Source organism: Lontra canadensis, unplaced genomic scaffold, assembly GCF_010015895.1.
Source record: "Lontra canadensis isolate GAN:19392208 unplaced genomic scaffold, GSC_riverotter_1.0 scaffold24, whole genome shotgun sequence".
Lineage (NCBI taxonomy): Eukaryota > Metazoa > Chordata > Mammalia > Carnivora > Mustelidae > Lontra > Lontra canadensis.
Window position 1 is genome coordinate 20399830 of NW_022631018.1, and position 27715 is coordinate 20427544.

Consider the following 27715-nt stretch of genomic DNA (forward strand, 5'->3'; position numbering starts at 1 on the left):
TTTTTTTTTTTTTTTTTTTTTTTTTAATAGGAACTGGCTGACAGTAAAGTCAAAAGCTTTATGCTGACAGATTAGAACCACTGAAGCTGAAAACAAAGGCCAGGACAATAGCAAGAAGCCCCAGGGTTTTCAACAGGAAGGAAACCGGAAAATCAGGAGAAGCTTTTACTGCCCGGGTCTTCAAAGGTTTCAGTATCCGTTGTTTCTGGGTGAGGATGGCACTCTTGGCTCCCTGCCACGGCCTGGGCCCAGTGAGGCGGTACTGGTAGGAGTTGCAGGGTCCAAAATAGAGCTTCAGAGCCAGTTTGGGGTCTTTCAGCAGGAGAGACAGGATGTCTGGCTTCGCACCTATCTCTAAGGCGAGCTCGTCCAAGTAGTCGATGTAATTGGTCTGCAGCGTCTGGCTCTGGCTCTTTCCAAACCTTAATGAAAAAAGTAAAAAATGGCAGATTCACAAAGTGTTCTAAGTCCCAGAAGAACAGGAGGTGTTTGACAGCGCTTGGAAGAATGACGGGCTGAGTGAGTAAAGGAGGTTCGAATGACTCTGGTGGAAGGTTCGAACTTATCCCGTCTGGAGGCCCGTCTCAGATTGAGAGTAGCTGTAAAATCAAGAGCTGGTCGGAAGTCTGAGGAATGGGACAAGGTTTATAACCACGATTACTATTGGATATTTAGTAAGCGGCTTCAGTTCTCCCGGCAATACACATCAGTCAGGATGGCTGCAAAGATTCGTGCGCTGACACATATGAAACCCTTGCTCAGTGTCTTGCACAGAGGAGATGCTTAATATTTGTGTGTTAAATTATTAAAGTAGTTGGCGCTCTGGCTGGCATAAAACAGGTTCTCAATAGATGTTAGATTAATTAGAATTTGACCGTGAGACAACCTGTATGTGTGATGTCAGGCCCCCGAGTCTACTCTCCAAGGGTGCTTGGTCACTGGTGGACCCCATTTTGCCCTATCATAGAGCATCCATCTACTTTGGCTTCTCACCGACTCCCTCTGATTTACTTTGATAGGACGTCCCCCAGCTAACTTTTCAGAGACACACATGGCCACTGTTACTACTGCTGCTCTCACCCCATTTCCTCTCTCACCACAAAATCTAACACGGACATCATACAAAACTGAAATAAAACAAGTCCAGGAAAAATGTCCCGATTTGGTAAAATTTTTATCTTTACGTAGTTGGTCCTACTTTTTTATTTTTTTAAGATTTTATTTATTTATTTGAAAGAGAAGATGAGAGAGAGCAGGAGCACGGGGAGGGGTAGAGGAAGAGGGAGAAGCAGACTCCCCACTGAGCAGGGAGCCCGAGGCGGGGATCATGACCTGAGCCAAAGGCCGATGCTTAATTGACTAAGCCACTCAGGTGCCCCATGGAGTTGGTTCTTAAACTAGTATCACCTGGGGAGGGGCACCTGGGTGGCTCAGTGGGTTAGGGCCTCTGCCTTCGGCTCAGGTCATGATCTCAGGGTCCTGGAATCCAGCCCTGTGTCAGGCTCTCTGCTCAGCGGGGAGCCTGCTTCCCCCTCTCTCCCTGCCTGCCTCTCTGCCTGCTTGTGTCCTCTCTGTCAAATAAATAAATAAATCTTAAAAAAAAAAAAAAAAAGAATCACCTGGGGAGAACATAAAAATAGAAATTTCCAGATTCATCCTGAGGTTTCAATTCAGTTGGTCTGGATTGTGACCCAGGAATTTGCATTTTTAAGAAACAGGTAGGTGGTTCTTGTGGGTAGTTAGGTCACCCTGAGAAACATTGCTTTATGTAAGGAATTAAAAAAATAATTCTTACAGATCGATTCTTTTTTCATTCCTCTGGATAATGTCCGCCATCATAGTCCTCTCTGAGGGCAAGGTACACAAACCTAGAAATAAAAGACTGGTTTGAGTGGTGGGTTTGATTCAGTATCATTGCTTTTTCTAGTAGTTGGTTCCTACCATTGAGCTTGGCCATTTACGCATCTTACGATAATCAAGGCAGCTTGGTGTTGCTGAACTCCAGGCTGGGATGAGTTCTGTGTGGTCTGCCCTTAAAGGGAGCCCAGGTTACAGTGAGACCTCTGAGGTGGAGTGCGTAAGGGAAGAGGCTGGAGAAGGAAGGTGAGCCTGAAGAACCAGAAATCATGCCAGGTGGGTTGAGCTCTATTTTAAAGGTGATGGGAAGCCATGTAAGGGTTTTCTGTAGGTGGTGACAAGATCGGATTTTCCCTTTAGAAAGATCTTTAGAAAGATCCTTCTAGCTGGTGAATTTTGGGAAATGGGCTCTAGGAAAGTGAGTCTAAAGGTAGCAAGACCAGTTGAGAGGCTGTTGAAGTAAACCTGGTGGGAGTAAAGTCAAGCAGTGGGGGCAGAGAAGGTAGATTGGTGCAGGAGTTATCACTGTGTGCTTGTGATTCCATCCCTGTCCGTGGGTGTTCTCAGACATGGTGAAATGGTCAGTTTCACCTGGATGTAGTTAGTCATCAGACATACCAGAGTCAATGAGTCCAAAACCGAGCTTCACTGAAGCTCTCCTGGTCAGACTAGTATCTTCCTCCACATGTCCTCTCTTTATTCCTGGCTCTGCTGTCCTCCCAGTTCCCATGGCCAAGATCTGCAAGTCATCTGTGATTCCACACTCTCTCTCTGATTTTCTACATTTAGCCAATCATCATGTCCTGTGGATTTTATCCCTGTTTCTCACATTTTGTCTTCTCTACTTTGTCTTTCTGCCAGGCTCAGCTACATCATATTTCAGCAGACTTGCAGTGGCCTTCTCATTGGTCTCAAAGACCCCATTCTTTTCTCATTTCAAACCTGTCTTCCATACCAGTGCTGAAATAATCTATTGAAAATGTAAGTCTGGTAATGTTTATTCCTTGCTTATAACCTTTCATTGGGTTCTCTGGCTGAAGAGCTTTCTAAAATGGACATTTTAGGTCCTCAGGTCAGACTTAATCAGGGTCCCTAAGGATCCAGATGATTTTTATGTATGGCCAGATTTGGAAAGAACTGATCTACATTTTATATTGTAAGCCTTTTAGCGTACGTTACAAGGCTTCCGTGTCCTGGCCCTTCTCCTGAAAGATTATTCTTTAAAAATCTCTCATCCCTCTCTGCCTCGTATGTTATGCTCTGGGAATGTCAAATAGCTTGTAATTCTCCACATCCATCATGCCTCTATGCTTTGGCTCAAGAGATTCTCTCTTCTGCACCTGAGAAATTCGGTCATCTAGCAGGTTTTTCTTGGCCACATGCCTCATTTATCCCAACATGCTGCAAAGCACCCTTTTCCTTCTTTCTATGCACTCCATGCATCCCTCTACCAAAGCATTTATCTTGGTATGTGGAAATGATCTGTTCTTATTGCTGTCTGTCCCACCAGGCTCCAGCACAAGGCTAGCTAGCACAAAACAATGAGTTTTGGTTGAGCTCAATTGAACCCTGGGGTCAGGGAGATAATGGCCTCCTGAGGAATGCAAAGTGCTATGCAGATCCTTAGACCAACCCTTTCAATAACCTTATAACTTTGTAAGGATCTGTGAGGTTGAGCTTCTTAACATATTGAGAGTTAATTTGGAGTTAATGTAGAGGCCCTGGGTCTCTAGATTTGCACATATTCAGAGGAAATTATAAATATTGTATAGGTGAAGTCAGGAGTCAGAGAAGCTTTCTTTCTCAACTATTCTTTCATGATTCCAGGAAAGGATAATATGTATTTAGCTTTATGAAAATTGAAATTCTCTGAACTTTCTAATATTTTAAAGGGATGATTACAGTTCTTTATTATTATTTTTACTATTATTATTGTTATTATTTTATCTCTATATTTGTTATTTTGCAAATTCTCCACTAACTTTTTAGGACATTAATCTCACGAGAGTTGCCTAAGTTTGGGCAACTTCTTCCTGGCAGCCTCCTTATCTAAACCTGTTATTGAGCAAACTCCATCAGAGATAAAACCCTCAGCCCCTCATTTTCCCACTTGCATACCTTCGAAAACCCTGGTTGCCCATCGAGCTTGAAGTTCAACAGTTGGGAAAATGGAACCTAGGGGTTGGATGAGACCAATGCATGCCAGAGTTGACTTCTCCAGGTGAGGAGGGAACATGTATTTATACAGTGAGACCATCTTATCCTCTACTTTCACAAGTGAATCTTCAAGGAATGGAAAAGAGAAAGTATATCCTGTTGCAAAGACAATGACGTCAATCTTCTCCTCCACTGTTCCATCTTCAAAGATGGCAGAAGTTTCCGTGAGCTCTTTCACTGTTGGTTTCACCTTGATGGCTCCGTAGAGTATACGACTTGGAAGATCATCATTTAGTACAGGTTCTTTCATAAGATATCTGAAACACGAAGAAGAAAACATTTAGAAGGAACATTTAATGATATTGGGTGAGTCTTGAAACTCTCTTGATATTTTATGGGTTTGGCTCTTCAAATAAAGAGATTTCTCAACTATCCATAAAACTTTCTAGCTTGACTAGTTGATCTACCTCAAACCTTACTATCTGACTTGATTCTCATGTCACAAATCTCTCCCCTCGATGAAGAAGAGAAAACCTGTAGGTCGTGTGAGTAAAAGACAATTCAAAAAAGGAGGCATCCCCAAGGGCTTAAACAAAATACCATGGCTATGGTCATTCCAGTCATTGTTACCCCATCCACATTTCCACTATTGTTTTAATTATCTTGCTGTTCTACTTAATCTCCATCTGATCATAAGTAAGAAAGGAAAATTTTGTTAAATCCCCATTAGTTTTGAAACTTTTATTAAGGGATCAGCATAAAAACCAATGTATGAAATTAAGTTTGGGATATTTGTTGATCCCAAATATCCATGGAGTCTCTGCATGTGATAGCATGTGTGATAGAGCAAAGTCTGGGTGTATTTCTGGAATTCCCCTTTTCATAGATTTGAGAACCACTTTTTAAAAAAATAAGACAATATGGGGCACCTGGGTGGCTCAGTGGGTTAAAGCCTCTGCCTTCGGCTCAGGTCATGATCTCAGGGTCTTGGGATCAAGCCCCACATCGGGCTCTCTGCTCAGCAGGGAACCTGTTTCCTCCCTCTATCTCCGCCTGCCTCTCTGTCTACTTGTGATCTCTGTCTGTCAAGTAAATAAATAAAATCTTAAAAAAAAGAATAAGACAATACATGCTACATGTATCAGATCTCAGAACTGAGCAGTCCACATGGCATTTGTTGAAAGATTCCAAAGTTCTTCTGTTTTTGTATTTTTTTTAAGGGAAGGAGCCTGTTATCGACTAAAGAAAAATAAACATTCATACTGTTTGCTTGTGTTTATAAGATCAGTGATATATAACTTTGAGCTCAGTAGAGATTTATTTCTTGGCAAAGAGATAGTGAGTATGTTCTCAAAAGCTGCTCATGGGAAGAGCCCTTATGGTATACAGAATTAGCAAAGCATGAGGTATCACATGGAGAATTTGGGACACATTTCCCACCACACCCCTCTGAAAGGAAGGCTTCAATCTCTTCAAGCAGCCTTTGCCAATGTTGGACAGCTTTGCGAACTAGGAAATTCTTCCCATGATCCTACTTCTGCTTTCTAGAGCAGCTCATAATATTTTTTTCTTTTTTAAATTTATTTTTTTATTCATGTATAATTAATATATAGTGTTATATTAGTTTCAGATGTACAATATAATGATTCAAGAGTTCTATACATTTCTCAGTGCTCATCAAGATAAATATACTCCTGATTCCTTTTGTCTATTACCTCCAGCCCCCCACTCATCTCCTCTCTGGCAACTGCCAGTTTGTTCTCTGTATTCAATAGTCTGGTTTTTTGTTTGTTTGTTTGTTTCTTTTGTGTCTTAAGTTCCACACACAAGTCAAATTGTATGGTATAGTTCTTTCTCTGACTGACTTATTTCACCTAACCTTATACCCTCTGGGTCCATCCATGTCGTTGCAAATGGCAAGGTTTCATTCTTTTTATGACTGAGTAATCTAATTAAAAATGGGCAGAAGACCTGAATAGATGTTTTTGCAAAGAAGACTTCTAGCTGGCTGAAAGACACATGACAAGATGCTCAGCACCACTTGTCATCAGAGAAAGACAAAACCACAGTGAGATATCGCTTCATATGTCAGAATGGCTAAAATAAAAAACATAAGAAATAACAATTATTGATGTGGATGTGGAGAAAAAGAAACCCTAAATGCACTGTTGGTGGGAATGCAAATTGGTGTAGCCACTGTGGGAAACAGTGGAGGTTATTAAAAAAGTTAAAAATAGAATTATATGGAAAAAAAAAACTTAAAAAAAAAGAAAAAGGTGTGCCTGGGTGGCTCAGTGGGTTAAAGCCTCTGCCTTCAGCTCAGGTGATGATCTCAGGGTCTTGGGATCAAGCCCTGCATCGCGTCGGGCTCTCTGCTCAGGGGGGGAGCCTGCTTCCTCCTCTCTCTCTCTGCCTGCCTCTCTGCCTACTTGTGATCTCTGTCTGTCAAATAAGTAAATAAAATATTAAAAAAAAAACTAAAAAAAAAAAATAGAATTATATGATCCATTAGTTCTACTATTGGGTATTTACCCAAAGAAAATGAAAACACTAATTTGAAAAGACATGTGCACTCCCATGTTCATTGCAGCATTATTTGCAATAGCCAAAGTATGGAAGCAACCTAACTGTACATTGATAGATGAATGGATACAAAAGATGGGGTGTTATATACACAATGCATATTACTCAGCCATAAAAATTTCCTAATATTTCTACTTCAACTTCTTAAGTATTTACTTTTTAAAAGGTATACAGAACAAATTTGGAATTGAAATTCCAGGATGTCGATGATACTCATACTGTTAAGTTGTGATTTGAAATACCACATTAGCAACTGGGCTCTTTATAAAGAGGCACCTCTGACAGCCTTGCTTACCAATGAGTATACCATAAAAAAGCAAAATAACTCTACTTGTTTTGAGGCTCAAGGCCATAATTTTCGTGGTTGAACCACTGATTCATCTGCTGTTCCATCATCCATTTTCGAATCATTTGTGGCAGGACATTTCGGAGCATGGACCTAAACCGGGTGTGGAACACCATGTCCCAGGGGTAGCCATCTTCAGAGATCCGACCCATGACCCAGGAACCGTGTCTGGTGCTGACGAATACCTGGTAAGCAAAAAGGAATGCTGCTTAAATCAGGCCATTGTCCCTTTTGGAAAGGACCTACTGTGTAGACAATATATCACATGTATGGCTCAGAGAAGTAAAACACTTGCTCTGGGTTAGCATGGCTGATTAGTGGCAGGACTAGGAGGTAAACCTTGGCTTCCTGATTCAAGATTTTTTATGATACCACACTATAGTAACCAACCAACCAACCAACCAACCAACCAACCAATTAACGAGTAATGGAACCTTGGTTATGTGGCGGGGATATTCCAATATGCCCTTGATCCTTTCTCTCCTCCATGGTACAAGATGAATAGAGAATATCATACCCGAGCAGCCTTCTTACTCAGCTCAACGGCAATGTCTGAGGCTGAGTTTCCTAGTCCAATCACCAGGATCCGTTTCCCTTCAAGTCCCCCTGGGTGCTTGTATTGGTGGCTATGGAAATACTGGCCTTTGAACCTCTCAATACCTTCAAGGGGAAGAAGAGAGAAGTCCATGGGTTATGTCAATTTCAATAAAAGTGCACCGTCAGATTTTCTTTTCTGGAGTCAATCATTTGCTTGACCTCTTCACTCCTTAAGGAGGTTACAGTGGCAAGGCCAGCTGACAGACTGAAAGCCTATGGAACCCGTATGCATATGGAACAGGACCAAAAGAGTTGATTTCAGGGGTTGCAGGTTACATATTTATTAGAGAATAAGATGGTGTTGATAAATCGAGTCGAGTCAGATGCTGGCTTCTGACTACCTATTATCTCATTTCGGACTGTACAGTAATACTTTAATATCACATAGCACATGTATTCTTTTAAACGTTTTTGAACATATTATGAAATGCTATTATGGTACTTGCATAATAATTAGAATGGTATTTATCATTCTCATTTTGCAAAAGCAAACAAAAAGTAAAATAAACTAAAAACCAGGCACATAGAAAGTGAAGGATGTTTCCACATTGCAGGATAAGTTGGTAACTTACTGGATAAGCCATTTTGAAGACCAGACTGTAGATTTCCCAGAAAAATATGACTTTGTTAAATATTTATCTTTTATGGTGGGTTTCTTTTTTTTTAAAGGTTTTATTTATTTGGTAGAGAGAGATCACAAGTAGGCAGAGAGGCAAACAGAGAGAGAGAGAGAGGAGAGGAAGCAGGCTCCCTGCGGAGCAGAGAGCCCAATGCAGGACTTGATCCCAGAACCCTGAGATCATGACCTGAGTGGAAGGCAGAGGCTTAACCCACTGAGCCACCCAGGCACCCCTATGGTGGGTTTCTTGAAAGAACCTTTGGATCATTAGTTCTCATAGTGGGGCCCTTTAACCAGCATTATTAGCTGGAACTTGGGCACTTGTTGGAAATGCAAATTCTTAGCTTCACAATGCCGCATCTACTGAGTTGGAAATGCCTGAGGTGAGGCCTCCCAAGTTGTTTTTAAAAGCCCTTCAGGTGATTCTTTGAGAATCAGTGCTTTCGGGTAGAAGAGCTCACACCTGGCTGCATACCTTTTTTAAAAGGGCTGTTTATCTGAGATAGAGCACAAGTGGGTGTGGAACTTGGGGGATGGGCAGAGGAAGAGGGAGCGAGATTCTCAGTTAAGCTCTGCATTAAGCGTGGAGCCCCAGCAGGGAGCCGGGGGTGGGAAGGGGGGTGGTTCAGTCTCACGACCTGAGCTGAAACCAAGAGTCAGAGGCTTAACCAACTGTCTTCCAGCTGCCCCTTGCCTGGCTGCATATTAAAATCACTTGAGTAACTCTTAACTGCTTTAGGCCTACAGTATACTAACTGAACATTGGAGGTCATAAGGATGTTAGAGGGTCCACAGATGGTTTGAATGTGAGACCTGGACTGTGAACCACTGTATTAGCTGTTTTCCTGAGGGCCTGCAGGGGGAAGTACACTTTCTGAGGGAAGGGCCTGGGAGGTACCAGGTCAGATGGCTGCATGGTCCCTTGTCTGTACTCTTCCCCGTCACTCTCTGTGCGCCCATCACTGTCCTGTAGGAGAACTTATTTCCACGGAACCTCCTCAATAACCTGTCTGAAGGCATGGCTCTGAGGAAAATTCTCCAAGGACATGGAAAAGTCACAGTGTTCGGCAGGATAGATAAAGGCCGAGGTAGGTAGGTACATGGTGATAAGGGCCTCTCCAACAGAGAATCCATTTGGGTGACAATGCTCTGAAATTCTGGGGAAGATTCAGTGACTTTGGAGGAAGTTACTGAGGTCCCTGTGTCATGAAGACCGAAAAATGGTATGTGGAGACTTTCATCCTTCTAGCTCTATTCAGATCTTAATACTATGCCCAGTTGCAGTAGCTAATTCTGCCTGTCAGTCCAACCTCCATATAAAATTCCTGGACACTGTAGGGTTGCAAAATTTCTCACCTCAAAATGTGTCTCCTTGGCATGTGGATAATGTTAGGCTAACAATTTTTAAGAAACAGAAGGCTTAGAAAAACCTCTAACTTTCCCTCCTAACTGCCTAAAAAAATTTAGATAGAGGACCTGCTCCAGGAAGGGGGCTGTCACCCTGGATAACTACAGTATAATAGGAACTGGGTGAGGTAGATGGGGAGGAACGCAGCAGTCTGTTGAAATTCCTCTCTGTGTCCCACCGTTTCTGAGTGGTTCAGCAAACATTAGTTTACCAAACACTTAACTTTTTCATCTCCCTGTGAATTGTCATCTTTCCCTTTGTGGTTCCCAACCCCGACGTCCTTCTCTTTAGCTCCGAATGGCACATGAACAGCAGCTGCCCGACTGCCCGTGGGCCTCATATTCTTATGGACTCTCTGCATGCATAATTGCATTTCATTTTTTCCTATTAATCTGTTTCATGTCATTTCATTTTTTCCTATTAATCTGTTTCATGTTAACCCTTAGACTAAGCCCAAAGAATGTTGGAAGGTAAGAGAAAATCTTTCCTCCCCAACAACCCCCGCTCTGAAAAGCTGGGAGTCCTCGCGTGCCTCACCTGGAAACGATTCCAGCGGCATGTGAGGGAGGATGTGGTGGCCACTGCAAACCATAACTGCGTCAAAGACAGTGCTTTGCTTCTTGCTGTTGCACTCGGTGACAACCTCCCATTGGCCCGAGGATGAGAAATCCGGGTGTTTTTTCACACTGAGGACAGTTGTCTTGAACGAACACAGAGAAGCCATCATTGAACATTACTCTGGCATAACAGGGGCCTCAGTGAGTATCCTGGGAGTGGGAATGGGTGGAGTGCACTGTATGACTCCATGTAGGTTCCATTTGAATCCTGTTCAAGCCACTTAAGACAAAGACTGCTAAGTGTCCCCTTCTCATTCTTCTTTGGCAGGGAGCTACCAAGGCTATGGTACTTTATACAAGACTCAGCCATGGGAACCAGTCTGTTAAGGACTGAAAAAGGACTTGAGAGAGAGAGACAGAGAAACACAAAGTCTGGGCAAGATATGGAACACATGCCCATCATTCAAATGATCACATGGTCAGTATTTATTAAGAATCTTTTATGTGTCTGCCTCTGTGAAGACGGTGTGTTAGAGAAGATATTTCAGGCAAAGCACTTTGCACCGTGTCTGGCACGATGTATGGCATCCTGTGAATGGTAGTTGTTCACATTATTATTTTTCAAACAGAGTACATCATGTTAGCAGTATAGTTCATGATCTCATTTGGATGAAATAATTTATGCTCATTAATTTTTTTTTTAATGTAGCTCACACTGTCTGGAAGTCTATGAATTTTTTAGAAGTATCCATAAAGGTGTTACATCTTTTTTTAAAAAATTAATTTAATTTTTTCAGTGTTCCAAGATTTGTTGTTTATGCACCAGTGCTCCATGCAATATGTGCCCTCCTTAAGACATCTTCGATGTGTAACAAACAACATCAAGTGGAAGTAAAGTTTTTCTCACTGCTAGAATAATGGCATGCTTCTCTTGGTTATGAGTATTTGAGTCCCATGTACATGCTTTTCAAATGTTCAGATATTTAAAAAATGCGGGGTTGGCAATTTTTGAAGGTGTTTCAATTGAAAAAATATATGGAGATTGTTAGCATAAAGCTTGCAAAGGACTATAAAATGTCCAGGCATTTTTGGCTGAGATTAAAGATTTCAGATTTGCAGTTTAGGGTAATAGATAAGTTAAAGTACTGTGAATTATTGCTATTCAAAATTTGGTTTGAGAACCAACCAAATTCAACAGAGCATTTTACAGTCTAACATCTTGTGGCTTATACCAACTCAGAGACCAATAATGGAAATGATTGTCCACTGGGGACACTCTCTAAGTCCATTGGGGAACCCCCCTCTAAGTTCCAGGAAACACAACAGCAGTAATATAATAAATGAGAAAAATAGTTCTCTTGCAACTTTAACCTGATCTTTCAAAGAGCAGATAATAAAAAGTACATATCATAAGAGGGCAATATATCTGTTAAATAAATTAATAGTCATATGGACAAAGAACCATAAAAGCTTCTGGCATTAAAAAAATCTGTTATTCGTAGGATGGCTCCACCAGGAAATGAGTAATAGTTTTCTAATGTAGTACTTTAGATACATTTTAATGGCATTTACAAATATAGATTTCTACCACAATCAGCTATTATAAATTAATATAATACAAACCTGGAACAAAACTGAAATTACTGAGGAAATGAGAAGTGTCACAAAAAAATTAGTTCACTGATAGACCTAAATGTGAGACAGGAATCCATCAAAATCCTAGAGGAGAACACAGGCAGAGGCAAGGGAAACAAAAGCAAAAATGAACTATTAGGACTTCATCAGGATAAAAAGCTTTTGTACAACAAAGGAAACAATCAACAAAACTAAAAGGCTACCAATAGAATAAGAGAAGATATTTGCAAATGACAATCAGATAAAGAGCTAGTATCTAACATCTATAAAAAACTTATGAAACTCAACAGCAAAAACCAAAAACCCCAGTCAAGAAATGACTTGAACAGACATTTCTCCAAGAAGAAAGGCAAATGGCTAACAGACACATGAAAAAATGCTCAGCATCACTCAGCATCAGGTAAATAAAAATCAAAACCACAGTGATCAGAATGGCTCACGGGGGTCAGAATGGCTAAAATTAACAACTCAGGAAACAATAGCTGTTGGCAAGGATGTGGAGAAAGGGGAACCCTCCTACACTGCTGGTGGGAATGCAAGCTGGTGCAGCCACTCTGGAAAACAGTATGGAGGTTCCTCAAAAAGTTGAAAATAGAGCTACCCTACAACCCAGCAATCGCACTACTGGGTATTTGCCTAAAGGATACAAACATAGTAATCCGAAGGGGCACATGTACCCCAATGTTTATAACAGCAATGTCCACAGTAGCCAAACTATGGGAAGAGCCCATATGTCCATCAACAGATGAATGGATAAAGAAGACGCAGTTATGTATTTACAACGGAATATTAGCCATAAAAAAGAATGAAATCTTGCCATTTGCAGTGATGTGGATGGAACTAGAGGGTATTATGCTAAGTGAAATTAATCAGTCAGAGAAAGACAATGATCATATGACTTCATTCATTTGTGGAATTTAAGAAACAAAACATGAATATCAAGGAAGGGAAGGAAAAATAAAATAAGATAAAAACAGAGAGGGAGGCAAACCATAAGAGACTCTTAACCATAGGGAACAGACTGAGGGTTGCTCGAGGGGAGCGGGGTGGAGGCATGCGGTAAGTGGGTGATGGGCATTAAGGAGGACACATGGTGTAATGAGCACTGAGTGTTATATGCAACTGATGAATGACTAATTTCTGTCCCTGAACTAAACTGAGTTTAGATTAAAAAAAGAAAATAAAAAAATTAGCTCACTAATAGTTATTTATTCAGAGATATAATATAATTTTATTTACTAAGCATAGTTACTAGTGTTTGAAGTGTAGGTTATTGATAAAAATTCAGCATGTTTAGTGAGAATATTGTTTTCTTCTTGTTGATTCTTTGTTTTTGAGGGAGCAGAAGAAAGCTAGCATGCAAAATGATCCAGCCATCCTTATGTTGCTAGAGGATGCACCATGCCACTCCCCCGAATACCAAAAATAGTTTCTACAGGCTTATGAAATGAATGGGGAACTGTGAGCTCATTTAGTACATTTTTTTCTTAGAAATTCCATTTCTAAAGAGAAGATCAGAAAATGAAATAGTAGTTTGATTTTTCCTTCTGTTCTTTCAAGGGAAACAAGGCTAGGAACCCGTAGTGGTTACAGACATTAGCTTAACTGCAGTTTCGTTTTCCATATCATCATTAGTCAAGCCCTTAGTATGAACAGGTGATTTTCCTCTTCTGCTAAAGTGTGTGTTATCTATAATATCACTACCTTTTAGGTCTTCTATTCTGTTCTTCCAGCAAAAAATTGGATTGGAATACTTTGTTTTCTTCACAATTTCTTTCATTACCAGAGTAACTTCTTTGTTTACATGTGAGCTGAACCCATGTAGAGAAAACCATTCCCCCCAAAATACAATACCTGGAACTGAATATATTTTAGAAGATCAAACTTTCTGGCAAAAATCCTGAAGTATTCCAGGAGCTTAGAATGGTGCAGGAAGTTTGGAAAGTCTTCAGGCATTGGAAAGTCACTGAAACAGGACATTTCTTTGCTCGTGTTGGTGATGACAGATTGATAGATACTTGCTCGGCCGTCTTCAACATTTTCCTGAAGAATCAAATAAAAAGAGTGATAATCATGTTGCATTTAAAATAATCCCTTGGTGTTTCACACTTCTTCCAAACCTAACTCTTGGGAGATGTGATCCTCTTTCATTGTAGTAGCGTGATGGCCGTGTCGAGGTGATGGGGTTTAGTATATGTGCTCCATCATCCCATGGGATAGGGCCTCCAGTGTTGCTCACTGGTGGGATTATTACCGCTGGTGGGACTGAGCGTGGGGATGATCCTTCTTTTGCCTCATTGCAGGGTATTAATATCCCCGGTCTCTATGTACTTAATGCCAGCCATTGGGGCAATTAGGCCCATTCTGAAAATTCCCCTGGGGAGGTTACACCCACCTTCCTTTAGGAACCAATAAACTCTGGGATACTGGTCGGAAAACGTAAGGGAGAATTTCAATTAAAATGAATACTTCTGGGGGCAGGTAGTTTTCACATGTTAATTTGAACACACCATCTTCATTTTATGCTTTATGCAAATCAACCTTCCTCAGGTGATAAAAATGAATAACATTAGTACCAATCAAATCTTAAGCTTGAATGTAAATGTTGGCGAGTACACTTTGGTAAAATCAGAGGTAGCTCATAATATGGTTGAGTTTATAATTTCCTCTAAGCACTGTGCATACAGATAATATTCTTTGTGTTTAATTATATAAGAGCCAAATATGGTGATTCAATGTCTCTGGAATCAGCAGGTTCTCAAAGAGGCTTGCATAAGAACATTTAAATAACGCCACCCGAGAAGTCCTTAATAAATGCTTCGGGGCAATTTGAGGCTAGTGTTTGAATATTAAAATGCCAGAATTTATTCATCCAGAGTTCAGGGTCGTTGTATCCTTTTGTATGAGAGGGAAACCACTTCATATTCTAATGCAAACTCCCTTAGCATTCAAACACTTACAACACCGTCGTTCGCACCACACCAGAAAACTCTCATCACCTAGGAAGCCGGCTGACCCTAATCTCAAAGACTTAATGACTAAACTGTGGAATCTCACCTCTTTTATCAGCAAAGATTTTATGTGCATTGGGCCTTGCTGTGTCCTAAGTTCAGGATTATTAGTACCAAGATGAGTTACCAAAGCTAAAACAATGTTTGTGTTTAGATTATGTCATTTAAGAGCAGGGTGTAGAGGACTTGCTAAATCAGTCTTTGTTTATAAGGATTCTCCTGAAATCTTAGCAATGGTATCATCTGAGCCTTGATTCCGGACTGGTTAAGTTAAATGCGTTTTTCCTGTTCATGTTCAGAAAGGAATTTGGCTCCTGGCCTATGGTAGGCATGAATGAATGAATGGATGAATGAATGAATGAGAAAGAGAGAGAGAGAAGAAATGTGTAAGAGAGGAGCTGCAAATTGCATAGTACTAGAGTCATACTGATATGTAAGCTATTTCTGGATGTTTCCACACGGTGGAACACAATGTCCTTGGTAAGACTAAGTGTCGAACTTTCCTATCCAACCAAAGTCTCAAAATGAGAAATACATTAACCCTCAAACAACATGGGTTTGAACTGTGTGGGTCCACTTACACTTGGGTGGTTGACAGTACAGTACTTAGGATTTTCTGATAATGTTTCTTTTCTTTAGCTTGCTGTAGTGTAAGAATATGGTATATAATACACGTAACATACAAGGGGTATGTTAATCAACTATTGATGTTATCGGTAGGGCTTCTGGTCATCAGTGGGCTATTAGTAGTTATGTTCTGGGAGAGACAAAAGTTCTATGTAGATTTTCAGCTGTGGCCCCAACTTCCATGATGTTCAAGGATCAACTATATTTCATGAGGCAAAGAAATACCAATTTTTTCCTCAAGACCAGATAACTTTATAAGTAGTACAGAGTAGAGTTAAACTTGAGAGTCCTAGAGTCTGACGGGGGTTGATACCCTGATTCTACCACCTTTAATGGTTTTATAGCCATGGGCAAGTCACTTAAGTCAATTTCCTCAGTTTCTCTGTAAAATGAGGTTCACTAATAATTAGGACATTGAACAATTGTTATCAGGCTGAGATTAGATAAAGTGCTTCGCACAAAGCCTGACTTTAAATAAGAGCCCAACACATGTTTGCCTCTGTTGCTACGATTATAGGTCATGAGGGTTAATCTTACTAAACCAGTCACAGATTTGAAATAGCTACACTAAGATTGTTGTACTATAGCCGACATGATAGTTTTTTCAAGCACCAATAAAATGGCTTTGAAATGTGGTTGGTTCCTCTGTCAGGTCAATTTTAAGGGCACTTGGAGTGATGCGAACTGGTTCTGATGTCCGAGCTCTGTAGTAATTTCAGAGTCTGGGCAAGACTCCCCTCTGGGAGTTGTATTGGTGTCATTTGTCAATGATTGATGATGACATCATAGTTTTTCCCTGAAGATCATGTAATAATCTTTATTATGGTCGATTGGCATACAGCTGTTAAAGAAACGCTTTATTTCTGCATGTACTTCTTCCTATGTTGGCCGAAGCAGGTGTCCATGTGTTTAGATAAATTAGGGTAAAACTGGGGTTTGGTGAAGTTTTACAAAGGGAGAATGATTCTTATTAATAAACAAATACATATCAATCATCTCTCCTGTCCAGACCCTGAGCTTGGAGTTAGGGACAAGAATAAAAACAGGACACACAGTTTTCTATCTTTAGGGAGCTTATTACTACATTGAATGAAAATGCATTTGGACTTTTAGGATGGAAAGATGGAGACAGAATGAGATGACAAGCCCAAAACAGGAAGACACAGCTTTCAAAGCAGATAAATGTAACTCATATACATAATTAAATATGTAAGCAGGGCCGGGGTATCTGGGTGGCTCAGTATCTGACTCTTTTTTTTTTTCTTTTTTTTTTTTTTTAAGTGTCTGACTCTTGATTTCAGCTCAGGTCTTGATCTCAGGGTCTTGAGTTCAAGCCCTGCACTGGGCTCCATACCCAGCGTGGAGGTGATTTTAAAAAAAGCTGATTGGAGCACCTGGGTGGCTCAGTGGGTTAAGCCTCTGCTTTTGGCTCAGGTCATGATCCAAGGTCCTGGGATGGAACCTCGAATCGGGCTCTCTGCTCAGCGGTGAGCCTGCTTCCCCCTCTCTGCCTGCCTCTCTGCCTATTTGTGATCTCTGTCTGTCAAATAAATTAAAAAAAAAAAAAGCTGATTAAAAAAAATATGTATGTATATATAAAACCCAAAAATGATATTTAAGCACAAATACTGACAGTATGATTTTCCTAGTGGACAGAATATATTATAATTTATTTAAAATAAATGGTCACATGATAAATATTCTCTTAATATGGAATTTTCTGAATGTCAGAAGACTATATAGCAAAATCAAATTACCTTGGTCAGCAGTGATTTAGAATTTATGACCTTTTGATCAAAGGTTGGACTGAAGTTTACCTTTGACTCTGTAAAAATAAGAAGGTTGTAAAGGCTAATCTAAGTTTAAGGAAGATTATAAGGGTAATATTTAATCTGCTAGAGGGAGCAAGCTGATTTAGTGAAAATAGATTAACTTATTACAAATGTGAATTACAAAAACTTACAAATTCGTCATTTTCATTGTGAAGCATTGTTATATTGACCTCTACCAATCAATATTTTGTTCCCATGCTGGTGACTCTAAGCAGTTGGAAATAACACAATTGTATTTCTTTACAAATATTCTGTCATTCCAAATTTTCACTCTTTCAGGTGAACCTTATATCTATCTGCTCCATTGCTTGAAATGAGTAAGACTGAAATTATTTTTATGTTGTTGTGCTACTGTTTGGGACAAAAACTGTGGTTCCCAAATGCCATTCAGTGCACTAGTTGTCTTATAAGGATTCAGGGGATCTTTGAAAAAATATAAAATCCAAGTAGGTCTGGTTTGGGCCCAGCCATCTGTATTTTAGAAGGGCTCCGCTACTGATTCTTAGGCGCTGAACACAGGAACCATCATGTTTATTAGACCGTCACTGGTTCTGCTTTCTCTCCACTCCACTAGGCTGGTGTCTCTCTAGATCTCTGGCTTTGATCACCCATGGTGACACCCAGTTAAACTCCCTGACCCCAGTATTGCCCACTTTCTGTACCGCCTTCAGGGTAAAGCGTATACTCCTTGGCATGGGACACACGTTTCCCATGAAGAGACCCTGGCTGTCTTCTCTAGCCTCATCAGTCACCACCCATCGTCCTGAGTCCTTCAGTCTAGCTATATGGTGTGACTTTATCTTCTCTAAGCATGTCATCTTCCTCAAGATTCTGTATTTTTGTACATGCCACTCTCTCTGCCTAGAACACTCTTTTTCCTTATTCTCATGCCTGATCCCTGCTTCTCGTCAAGACAAATGAAAGCATTACACCCTGCAGGCAGCTTGCCCTATTCTGTACTGCGTGAGTTTCCGTGCTGCCCGTAACCCTTGTAAAACTGCACTCTGATGCGGTCTCTTGAGTATCTCTACTCCTGCTGGGACATCTGGAGACTTCAGTGACTGCTATGCCTTTTCAGGACTATGAAGCTTAGTGAGGGAAAGCCTCACTAAAATGCAGGTGGGAGGTTTTGGCCCCAACACTTCTGGTCAGTTGCAGACCCGGCAGGAAGCGATGGCTTGACCTCGCACACCGATGCTACTCTACTCTTCCATCGGAGGAAGAGACACTTTCCTCATCCCCTTGGGCAACAGCTCAGCCAATGAGAAGCCACCATACCTCGAACTCCTGGTTTACTTCAAAGGACTTTCAGTTCAGAACAGTCTTCCCAACTTACCCCTTTTCTCCTTAAAAAAAAAAAAAAAAAAAGTCCATTTGCTTTGTTCCCTGGACTTGCCTATGGTTTTGCCACAGCCAGATTGCAATTCTCTTTTATTCCTCAGCAAACCCATTTTTTGCTGGTAAAATAACTGGCAATTTTTATTTTTAAGGTAAACAGAACTTAGTATATGCTAGGGATATCATACAAAATCATTTAATATGTTGAAAGAATGAAAGAGCATGTAATGTTAACCAGAAGCATTTTTTCGTCACTGCAGATAGGACTTAATGATATTAAAATGGACATTCAGTAGCATAGTGGGAATAAGTGAATGTTTTGGTAGTAGGATGCTATAAACTTTTTTCTGTTGTATTACACACAAACGTTACTTTAAAAAAAAATATATGGCAAGTTAACTAGTGTATATCTTAAGCTACTGGTGAACAGGCTTAATTAAGGACCATGCCTAGTAGTTGGTATTTCATTGCTTGGAGAGTTACAGATATCTAACATGTTAAATTTGGTTCCATTAAATGGGCAGCAAGTACAAACACTTAAGTTCTACTGTGCGGTGAATTTGCTGTCTTTGATTCTGGGGATAAATTTACCTGGGGAAATGCCTGACAGTAAAACAAGGGAAAGGCAGTCGTTTCTTCTGGAGAGCAAATGGCTGTTTGCTCCCAAACCGTGAAGAGGAACAGAGTTTGACACCTTGGAGTATGTCCGTTTGACATGGGGATTATTTTAAACTGGTTATTTTTAAGAAACAGCAGGCAGAGGGCAAGCTCTGGAAACCAAGCAGAAGTTACCCTTCTGTAAGAGATACTTACATGTAGAAGGGAAATCTCGGCTCATAAGGGTGTCTCCCTCGAGGTACCAGGGGTGAAGGGCACGAGTCAATCTCTAGGAATTCTTCCCCTCCCCTCCCAGGGGTAAGTAGCCTTTACTGTTGTAGAGAAGTGTGAGGTTCACAGAAAAATCAAGCAGAGCATACAGAGCCCCAATGTGTCCCTCACCTCCACACACACAGCCCCCCACACCAATATAATGTCACACCTCATGGTACATTTCCCAAAATTGGTGAACCTATCCTGACCCAACCTTATCCCTCAGGGTCAGTAAGGTGCTGACCTCGCTTTACATGACTGACCTCATCTGATTGAGAAATCAGTAATTTACCGATTTACTGACCTCACCTGAGATCTCACTCAGGTTGTACATCTGATGGGCTTTGACAGATGCATGATGACAGGTACCCAGCGCCACAGTCTCCTACACAATAGGGCTGCCAGCCTCCAGGTCCCCTGCACTCTGCATTTCATCTTTCTTTCCTCCCCCACCCATGGAAACCACTGATTTTTATTGTCTCATGATTGCGTCTTCGCAGGATGTCCTATGGTTGTGATCATGCCCGACGCAGCTCTTCAGGTTGGCTTGTCTTATTTAGATCTACGGAAGGTTCTCCCATACCTTTTCAAAACCTAGAGCTCTTCTCGGAGAGATCCATTCCCTAGCGTTTTAGAGCTATATTCCTTTGTTTGAAGGTACCACAGTTTCTTTATCCATTGACCCACCGAAGGAAATCTTGATTGCATCTGAATTTGGGCAACTAGGGATGAAAGTGCCACGAACAAAAACATACAGATGCCATGTGGACTTGTCTTCAGTTCTTAACCTAAATACCAAAAAATGCAATTGTGGGATCATTGGTAACAATGTTGACTTATAAGAAACCGCTTGGAAAACTTTGTTTTCCAAAGTAGCTGCAGATCCTGCCTCCCACAGGCAGTGAGGGAGACCTCCTGTTGCTCCACATCCCCAAGAGCATTTGAGGTGCACAGCAATTTCCTTTTTTTTAAATTAAAAGAAGAAGTGGATTGGAGAAAGAGATGAAGAAAGTAGCTTGGAACACTGAAAGAATAAAATTAAATAAAAAACAAAACATTTTAGTTGGTAGATAGGAAAAACGGACTGAGGATGAGGCATTACGTTTCACATTCTCTGGCCGCAGCTACCAAGCAAAGGTTAGTGCTATTCGTTTTATTGCCACTGTTATTATTATTATTATTATTTTATGCCGAGTGAAATAAGTCAAGCAGAGAAAGTCAACTATTATTGGTTTCACTTACTTGTGGAGCCTAAGGAATAACACGGAGGACATTAGGAGAAGGAAAGGGAAAGTGAATTGGGGTAAATTGGAGGGGGAGACGAACCATGAGAGCCTGTGGACTCTGGGAAACAAACAGGGTTTTGGGGGGCGGTGTGTGAGCCTGGTGGTGGGTATTAAGGAGGGCACGGATTGCATGGAGCACTGGGTGTGGTGCATAAATGATGAATCTTGGAACACCGAAAAAAAATGAAGTACACAATAAAAAAAAAATAACAAAAATGCTGTACCTTAAAAAAAAAAAATCTCTAGAAACTCTTATCAAAGAGAAGGCAATGCCTTAAATCAGCACAACAACCTTCCCCTTACTTACTGCTTTTCCTGGTCACCTGCTGTAACTGACTCCCCACCCTCCACATCTCTTGTTTTTAGCTGAAGATGGTATTTAAGGTGGTGGCCATTTCCGGGAATTGCTTAGTTTTCCTGGGTCTCTGCCAGGTACAGAAGAGATATACATGTTATTAAATGTTCCTTTTCTTCCTGTTATTCTGTCTTATATCAATTTGATTATTGGACCAGACAAAGAACCTAGAAGGGCAGAAGGGAAAACTTTCCTGCCCCTATACTGGTCCTGGTCCTGTATAATGTTAAACTTTTAGTGAACAGAATGTGCTGTTAAAATGAACGAGCTGTTTGAGGGACGCCTGGGTGTCTCCGTCGGTTCAGCAACTGCCTTCAGCTCAGATCATGATCCCAGGGTCCTGGGATCGAGTCCTGCATCAGGCTCCTGGGATCGAGTCCTGCATCAGGCTCCTTGCTCAGCGGGGAGCCTGCTTCTCCCTCTGCCTGCCGCTCGCCCTGCTTGTGTGCTCTCTCTCTCCATCAGACAAGTAAATTAATAAAAACTTTTTTTTTTTTTAAAGAACAAAGTGAAACAAAAGAGAGACTGTGAGCCATGGGAAAGATAGACAGGAGTGTACGTACCGGTCAGTGCGGAGATGGTAGCATGTGGAGAGTTCCACTTGGTGATACCCCACATGTCTGTTTCACATTTTTATCTTCCTATTTTCAACATTTAAGTAAATAACTTTGATGCACACAAATCCAGGTGATCAAATTTGTGTGTATCCAAAGCATAGAATTGAAAGAATTGAAATAGAATGGACAATTGAAATGTCAAATAAACGTTTCTTTTATAAATTATTTTTTTAAAGATTAATTTATTTGACAGAGATTACAAGTAGGCAGAGGCAAGCAGAGAGGGAGGGAAGCAGGCTCCCTGCTGAGCAGAGAGCCTGATGTGGGGCTTGATCCCAGGACCCTGAGAAAATGACCTGAGGTGAAGGCAGAGGCGTAACCCACTGAGCCACCCAGGCGCCCCCAAATAAACGTTTCTTGACGAAGGGTAAAACCAACAAAATACTGTTTAACATTCACAAATGTGATTTCCTATAAACTGGATTAAAAATTCAGTTTCATGGGGTGCCTGGGTAGCTCAATTGTTAAGCTTCTGCCTTCGGCTCAGGTCATCGTCCCAGGATCCTGGGATCGAGGCCCATGTTGGACTCCCTGCTTGGTGGGAAGCCTGCTTCTCCCTCTCCCACTCCCCCTGCTTTTGTTCCCTCTCTCGCTGTGTCTCTATCAAATAAATAAAATCTTAAAAAAAATTCATTTTCAAAAGAATAGAGTAATAGTGACCTGCATCATCAATGGTTCAAATAAAAAAGATCCAGAACTTTTTTTTTAAGATTTTATTTGTTTGTCAGAGAGAGCACAAGCAGAGGGAGCAGCAGGCAGAGGAAGAGGCTCTCCGCTGGTCAAGGAGCCCAATGCAACACTCGATCTCAGGACCCTGGGATCATGATCCAAGCTGAAGGCAGAGGCTTAATCAACTGAGCCACCCAGGCATCCCAAGTTCTAGAACTTTTAATTGTTCCCAAACTCAGTATAAATGATTGGAGTTACATGAGACAAAGCATAGGGAGAACTTATGTATGTTTAATATCAATCTTGTGGCTACTTCTAGAACCTATCAACTACCATTTATTATGAGTCACTATGAGTAAGCCACTTACCCTTGGTTTTCTTACATTTCAGTTGAAATTAATAATAAATAATGTAAGAATATTGTGAGTATAAAATGAGATAGTTCATGTGAAAATAATATGAGCAATAGCTTTAATTTGTAAATGCAGAAAAAGCTAATGCAACATTAAATTTATTTTAGTAAAGGCAGACCATCCCGGCCAAGTGAAGCATAAGTCACAGAGGGCAACTGTTAGAGCAACTGATTATAAATTCTTTGAGGGCAGTGATTGTGTCCAATTCATTTCCCATTGTCTGAAGCAATGCCAAACACCTCTTTCGTTCTGAAAAATATATATATATTATAAAAATAAATTGGCTTGGAATATTGGATCTTGTGGGAGTCACATTTTAAGAGAGAAAGTAAAATTTCAGGTTGAATCTAGGGGAAAGAAACCAAGATGGAGAGATGTTTAGAGACTATTATATGAAGAGTAATTAAAATAACTGAATATATGTAGCTGGGAAAAGATATATTTATATCCAAAATGTAAAAAACAATGTATATTGGTAATTTTCCTGAGAACACAGGTATCAGGAACAATGAAAGAGGCAGAGGAGGTTAGTGGCTAAAGGAAGGTCATGTTTTCCTCTCTTAGCAGCTCAGTAAGATGATCAACTACGCAGGCCCAGGAATCTTACAGAGCTTCATTTTTGTGCTTTTTCCACACCTGCGTTCCTCTGGACAAGTTGTTCATTCCAAATCTCAGCTTCCTCTTCATAGGTCCATGAGGATAATCATTATACATACTGAAACCTGAAAGGTTTCAGGACAGCTCCCCCCCTCCCCGCCCCCCAAACATGCCACTTGGGCATGTAGATTATTTTGATCTGAAAGCACTTGAGACCCTATGGGTCAAGAGAAATTTTGTACTCCCTTAACCACACAGAAGAATCTAAATTGGGGTATTTCCCAGAATAAGTGTTATTAGCAGAGATAAATTTTATCCGAGTGACCCATTTGAACTGTAGGACAAGTATCTTACTGCCAAGCATCTACTGTTCTTATGGTCCTGTGAAGTGTATTTCTTTCCTCTGAAGTCCCAGAACCACACCCCCTTCTCTTTAGTTCAGAATGACATCCATTCCTCATTTTGCCTGTCTCTGGAATTTACATGTTAATGTGGGTTCTCTGTGTGTGTGATGCCTATCAAATGTGATTTTTTCCTGCTAATTTGTCTTATGTCAATTTGACTTAGTCCAGCTGGAAGGACTTTTGAGGGGGCTGGAATTCTTGCTGCCCAACACTACTTTTTAGGGGTATTGTGGAAAGAAAAATGAGGATGTATGGCAAGTACTTTTTCATTGCTGGAAAAATGCTAAAAATATGTTAATTACCCACTCTCCCCATGTTCCAAAACTGCCACAAGGGGCCGCTGGAGAACCTTTTGGAAGAATTCAGCAGTCAGAGTTGGGCACGGGGCAAGTCTCCTTAAATGTTGTTTTAACTGACGTCAGCGCTAAATATGTTACGTGACCTTAGAAGGATTGTGTGTAAATATAGAATATTTACTTATTTTCAGAACTGATTCTGGATGGTAGAGGAGTGAAGAGGCAAAGTTTCCCCAGGGGACTGGGCATGGTGGCTCCCAGCATCCTTTATCATTCCTTCTCCCTTTGGCAACCCAGGCTGCTGGTAATCAAGACCTACACATGGCTCCCCTGGCCACCTGTGAAATCTTGCATCCTGTATGTTTCACACTGCTGGGAGATTACTTGTCTTGTCTGAGCTGAGAAAATTGTTTGTTTTTTTTAAATTAGATATAGTTTTGGGAGGTTCAAAATGTGATATTGTTACAGGTTTCAGGAAATTATATACTTAAGCATTTTATATCTAATAAAATTTAATTAATTCACACTGTAATCTAACTTTCCTTTTCTAACCCGTAGGAAATATCTTTAATTCTGAAACATTAGACACTGGGAACTGGGAATAGGATAGGAGGAAAAATATTTTGGGGCAGAAAGAAATCTTCCTGGAATTCATCAAGTCATATATTTGACAGATCATTCAAAATAGCTCTCACCTGTTCTGTTGCCAAATTGATGATAATAAAGAAAGGGACATTTGGCTTTTTGATATTAAGTCCCAAATCAGGTACTAAAACAGTGACAAATTTATTATTAAATATTAATTTGTTATAACTTCATATTTCTTCCTTAGGTTAAAAAAATCTACCTGGGTGAAAAAAATGCCAATGGAATCTGTATGTGAACCTAGAGTGAACAACAATAAAAAATACATCTTCAGTTAAGACAGGAATAACCACCTTATCATATCACCCTCTCAGGAAAAGCTAGAATGTTTCTAATGAGCAGTTGTTAGTGTGTGAGGAATGTGATTCAAGCTGTTTTTCCAGTCTCCTCTCTGCAAGTTCCATGTCCTGTATAAGGACCAACATCTCCATCCCTAGCTCTGATTGTGTTTGCATAGTTGAATGAATAGATTTTTTTATTCAGTATTTGTGCAATTTGTTTGCCAAACTTGTCTCATCCTAGGATTTTGGGTCTCCTGTTAAAAATAGGCTCCTCTCCTCAAAAGATTTTGATTCAGCAAGTCCGGTCTGGTGTTAAGTATCTTTATTTATTTAATTAATCTATTTGGTGTTAAGTATCTTTAAAAAACTCTATGGGTGTGTATTATAGTCATATACATTTGAGAAACGTGAGGTTAAAAAAATCTGTTTTGGCATAAAATTCAGTTCAGACTGGCAAAAAGCCCATGTGCTAGATGTCATGCCTTCCCCCTAACTGGTTGGCTTCTAGGCAGAGCCCTTTGGATGGTGTCTGCTGATACCAGAGTCTGCTTTTAGCATATTAAACCTTTTGCTTCTTCTTCTTTTTCTTTTAAGATTTTATTTACTTATGACAGAGATAGCGAGAGAGGGAACACAAGCACAGGGGAGCTGGAGAGGGAGAAGTAGGCTCCCTGCTGAGCAGGGCACCCGATGTGGAGCCCCAGGATGCTGGGATCATGATCTGAGCCAAAGCAGACACGTAATGACCGAGCCATCCAGGCACCCCTAAACCTTTGGCTTTGGTCTAGTGTTCTCACCTGATTGATCCTTCACTTAGATGTACCTGATATACACTCCTAAGTTATTGCTCTGGAGCGCTGAGCTGGAACTTTTCTTTAAACTTTTTGAGCAAAAATGCAAGTTGGGCATGTTGTAAGGAGAGGGTTAGCTGTTTAGAAGTCATAGACACCTGAGCTTGAATACCAGTTCTTCTAAGCTGTGTAACCACGATCAAGTTACTTAACTTCCCTCAGTTTCTGTTTGCTTAGTCTATAAAATATAAATAGTTATTGTAACTAACATTTATTGCACTCTAAGTGTTTTACATGACTGATCTCCCTTAATCTTCAAAACAGCACTGTGAAATAATTACACTGTTCTGTTACTATCCCAGTTACACTTAGAAAACTGACACAGGCTTGTAAATCAGTTTGCCCAAGATCTCACACTTAGAAGGTGGCAGGCTAGTCCTTAAACTCAAAACACCGTAGGAAAGAAAAACTATGAATCTATGCAGCTGTCTATCTATACATCTTTCTCATTTTTATGTAAAATCGGATGGACAGCATTATCAATTTTTAGGTTTGGCTAATAGAATGAATTGAATGAATATATTTAATAATATCTTTTTATTTTACTTTATTTTTCTTAATGATTTATTTATTTATCTGAGAGAGAGAGAGAGAGCGTGCACACGCAGGAGGGGCAGAAGGAGTGGGAAGCTCAGGCAGACCCCATGCTTCCTGTGGAGCCCGACAACGAGGCTCATCTCATGACCCTGAGATCAAAAACCTGAGCTGAAACAGAGTTGGACGCTTAATCGACTGTGCCCCTAAGGCACCCCGATAATATCTTTAAAGAGTTTCCTGGCAGTCACCCTAGAGTGTCATCAATAAAGCTAAGCAAACAATGTTTGTTTGTCAGATGTAGTAATAAGAGCACACTCTCTGAAAAACCATCTGCTCAGTGATTGGAATACTGTGGCATCTTGAAAAGAGTCCCTGTCACTCCTGCTTCATGGTATGTTCCCCAATATCAGTGTGTGGCTTTGAGAATCACAGAATGTGGGCTGCAAGATAGTTGCAGTTTCCGTAAGGAAAGGTCCTTTGCATGCCTGGCTGGGTCAGGATGGTAATGATCTGGGAGAGATGATAGCCCATTTCTGTAGTTCCTGTGTGGCTGGATGAAATAAGTCTGATCAAAGTTGCTTAGATAATCCCCAATAAGGCCCATCTGTAAGCACAGTCTGTTCAGGAAACAGGAAGATTTTACTTACTTTGAACCTCCACAGCCCTCCAATATCTTCAGTCCGCTCAAAGCAAGTGGGCTCCAGTCCCTCGTCCACACAGCACTTCAGAGAGACCAGGCCACTCACCCCAGCTCCAATCACGGCCACCTTCTTCGCCATGGTCTTCTGTTAAGGAGTGGATCAATCAGTATTGCTTTGCTGGGACAAGAGGTTAAGAAAGCCCTCATGGTGTGGTCAGTAATTAGCTTGAAACTGTAGCAGTAAGTATAATAAGTAGCAATAACTTAATAAATCACCTCACTAGTCAGGTCACAATTTGCTGCAGACTTTGTTTATGATGTCTTGGTTTGGTATTTAAAACGAACCCATTTAATAATGCCAAACCATTTAATAACAGCCATAGGAGCCAAATCTCATTACAGTCTTTGGAGTGCTGAGCTTTTCCTTACCTTTCTTTTGCCTTTTGGTGCTGTCCCTTCTACAGGATAGTTTTCTCTGTTGGGTGTGGGCTCAGAGGCAGTCAGAGTGCTTTAAATGTTTGGGGAGGCCCTGAAAAATGGGAGGAGCTTCCTGCTCCTTCAGCGTTTTGCAAAATAAAACTCTCTAGCCTTCCTTAGGAGTTCTGAGATTAAGCAAGAGGCTTATGTTCTGAGGTCCAGGGTAATGATCTTTACAGTGACACCATCACACACTTACACATATCATAT

The 27715-nt window shown here is 40.7% G+C and overlaps 1 protein-coding gene across 3 annotated transcripts; it reads right to left on the bottom strand.

Annotated features, from left to right (window-relative positions):
• On the bottom strand, positions 1-27538 carry FMO2 (flavin containing dimethylaniline monoxygenase 2). Of its 3 annotated transcripts, none has more exons than XM_032863000.1 (9): positions 27458-27538; positions 27036-27173; positions 13614-13802; positions 10105-10267; positions 7461-7603; positions 6929-7128; positions 3976-4331; positions 1796-1868; positions 59-422 (listed from the first exon to the last, which is right to left on the bottom strand). In XM_032863000.1, the coding sequence occupies exons 2-9, from the start codon at positions 27165-27167 to the stop codon at positions 59-61; spliced, it is 1620 nt and encodes a 539-aa protein (XP_032718891.1). In that variant the 5' UTR covers positions 27168-27173; positions 27458-27538. The 3 variants fall into 3 exon arrangements, with proteins under 3 accessions (XP_032718893.1, XP_032718891.1, XP_032718892.1); XM_032863001.1 differs by having other exon boundaries at positions 27036-27206; positions 27458-27523; XM_032863002.1 differs by lacking the exon at positions 27458-27538 and having other exon boundaries at positions 1-422; positions 27036-27167.
• Positions 27539-27715: the final 177 nt, after the last annotated feature.

Excerpts from the sequence above, each read along its gene's own strand:
- FMO2 (XM_032863002.1), bottom strand. The coding sequence starts at position 27,167 with ATGGCGAAGAAGGTGGCCGTGATTGGAGCTGGGGTGAGTGGCCTGGTC. Across the intron at positions 13,803-27,035 it reads GAGGGCTGTGGAGGTTCAAA|GAAAATGTTGAAGACGGCCG; the intron begins GTAAGTAAAATC and ends TTGATTCTTCAG. Across the intron at positions 7,129-7,460 it reads TGAGTAAGAAGGCTGCTCGG|GTATTCGTCAGCACCAGACA; the intron begins GTATGATATTCT and ends TTTGCTTACCAG.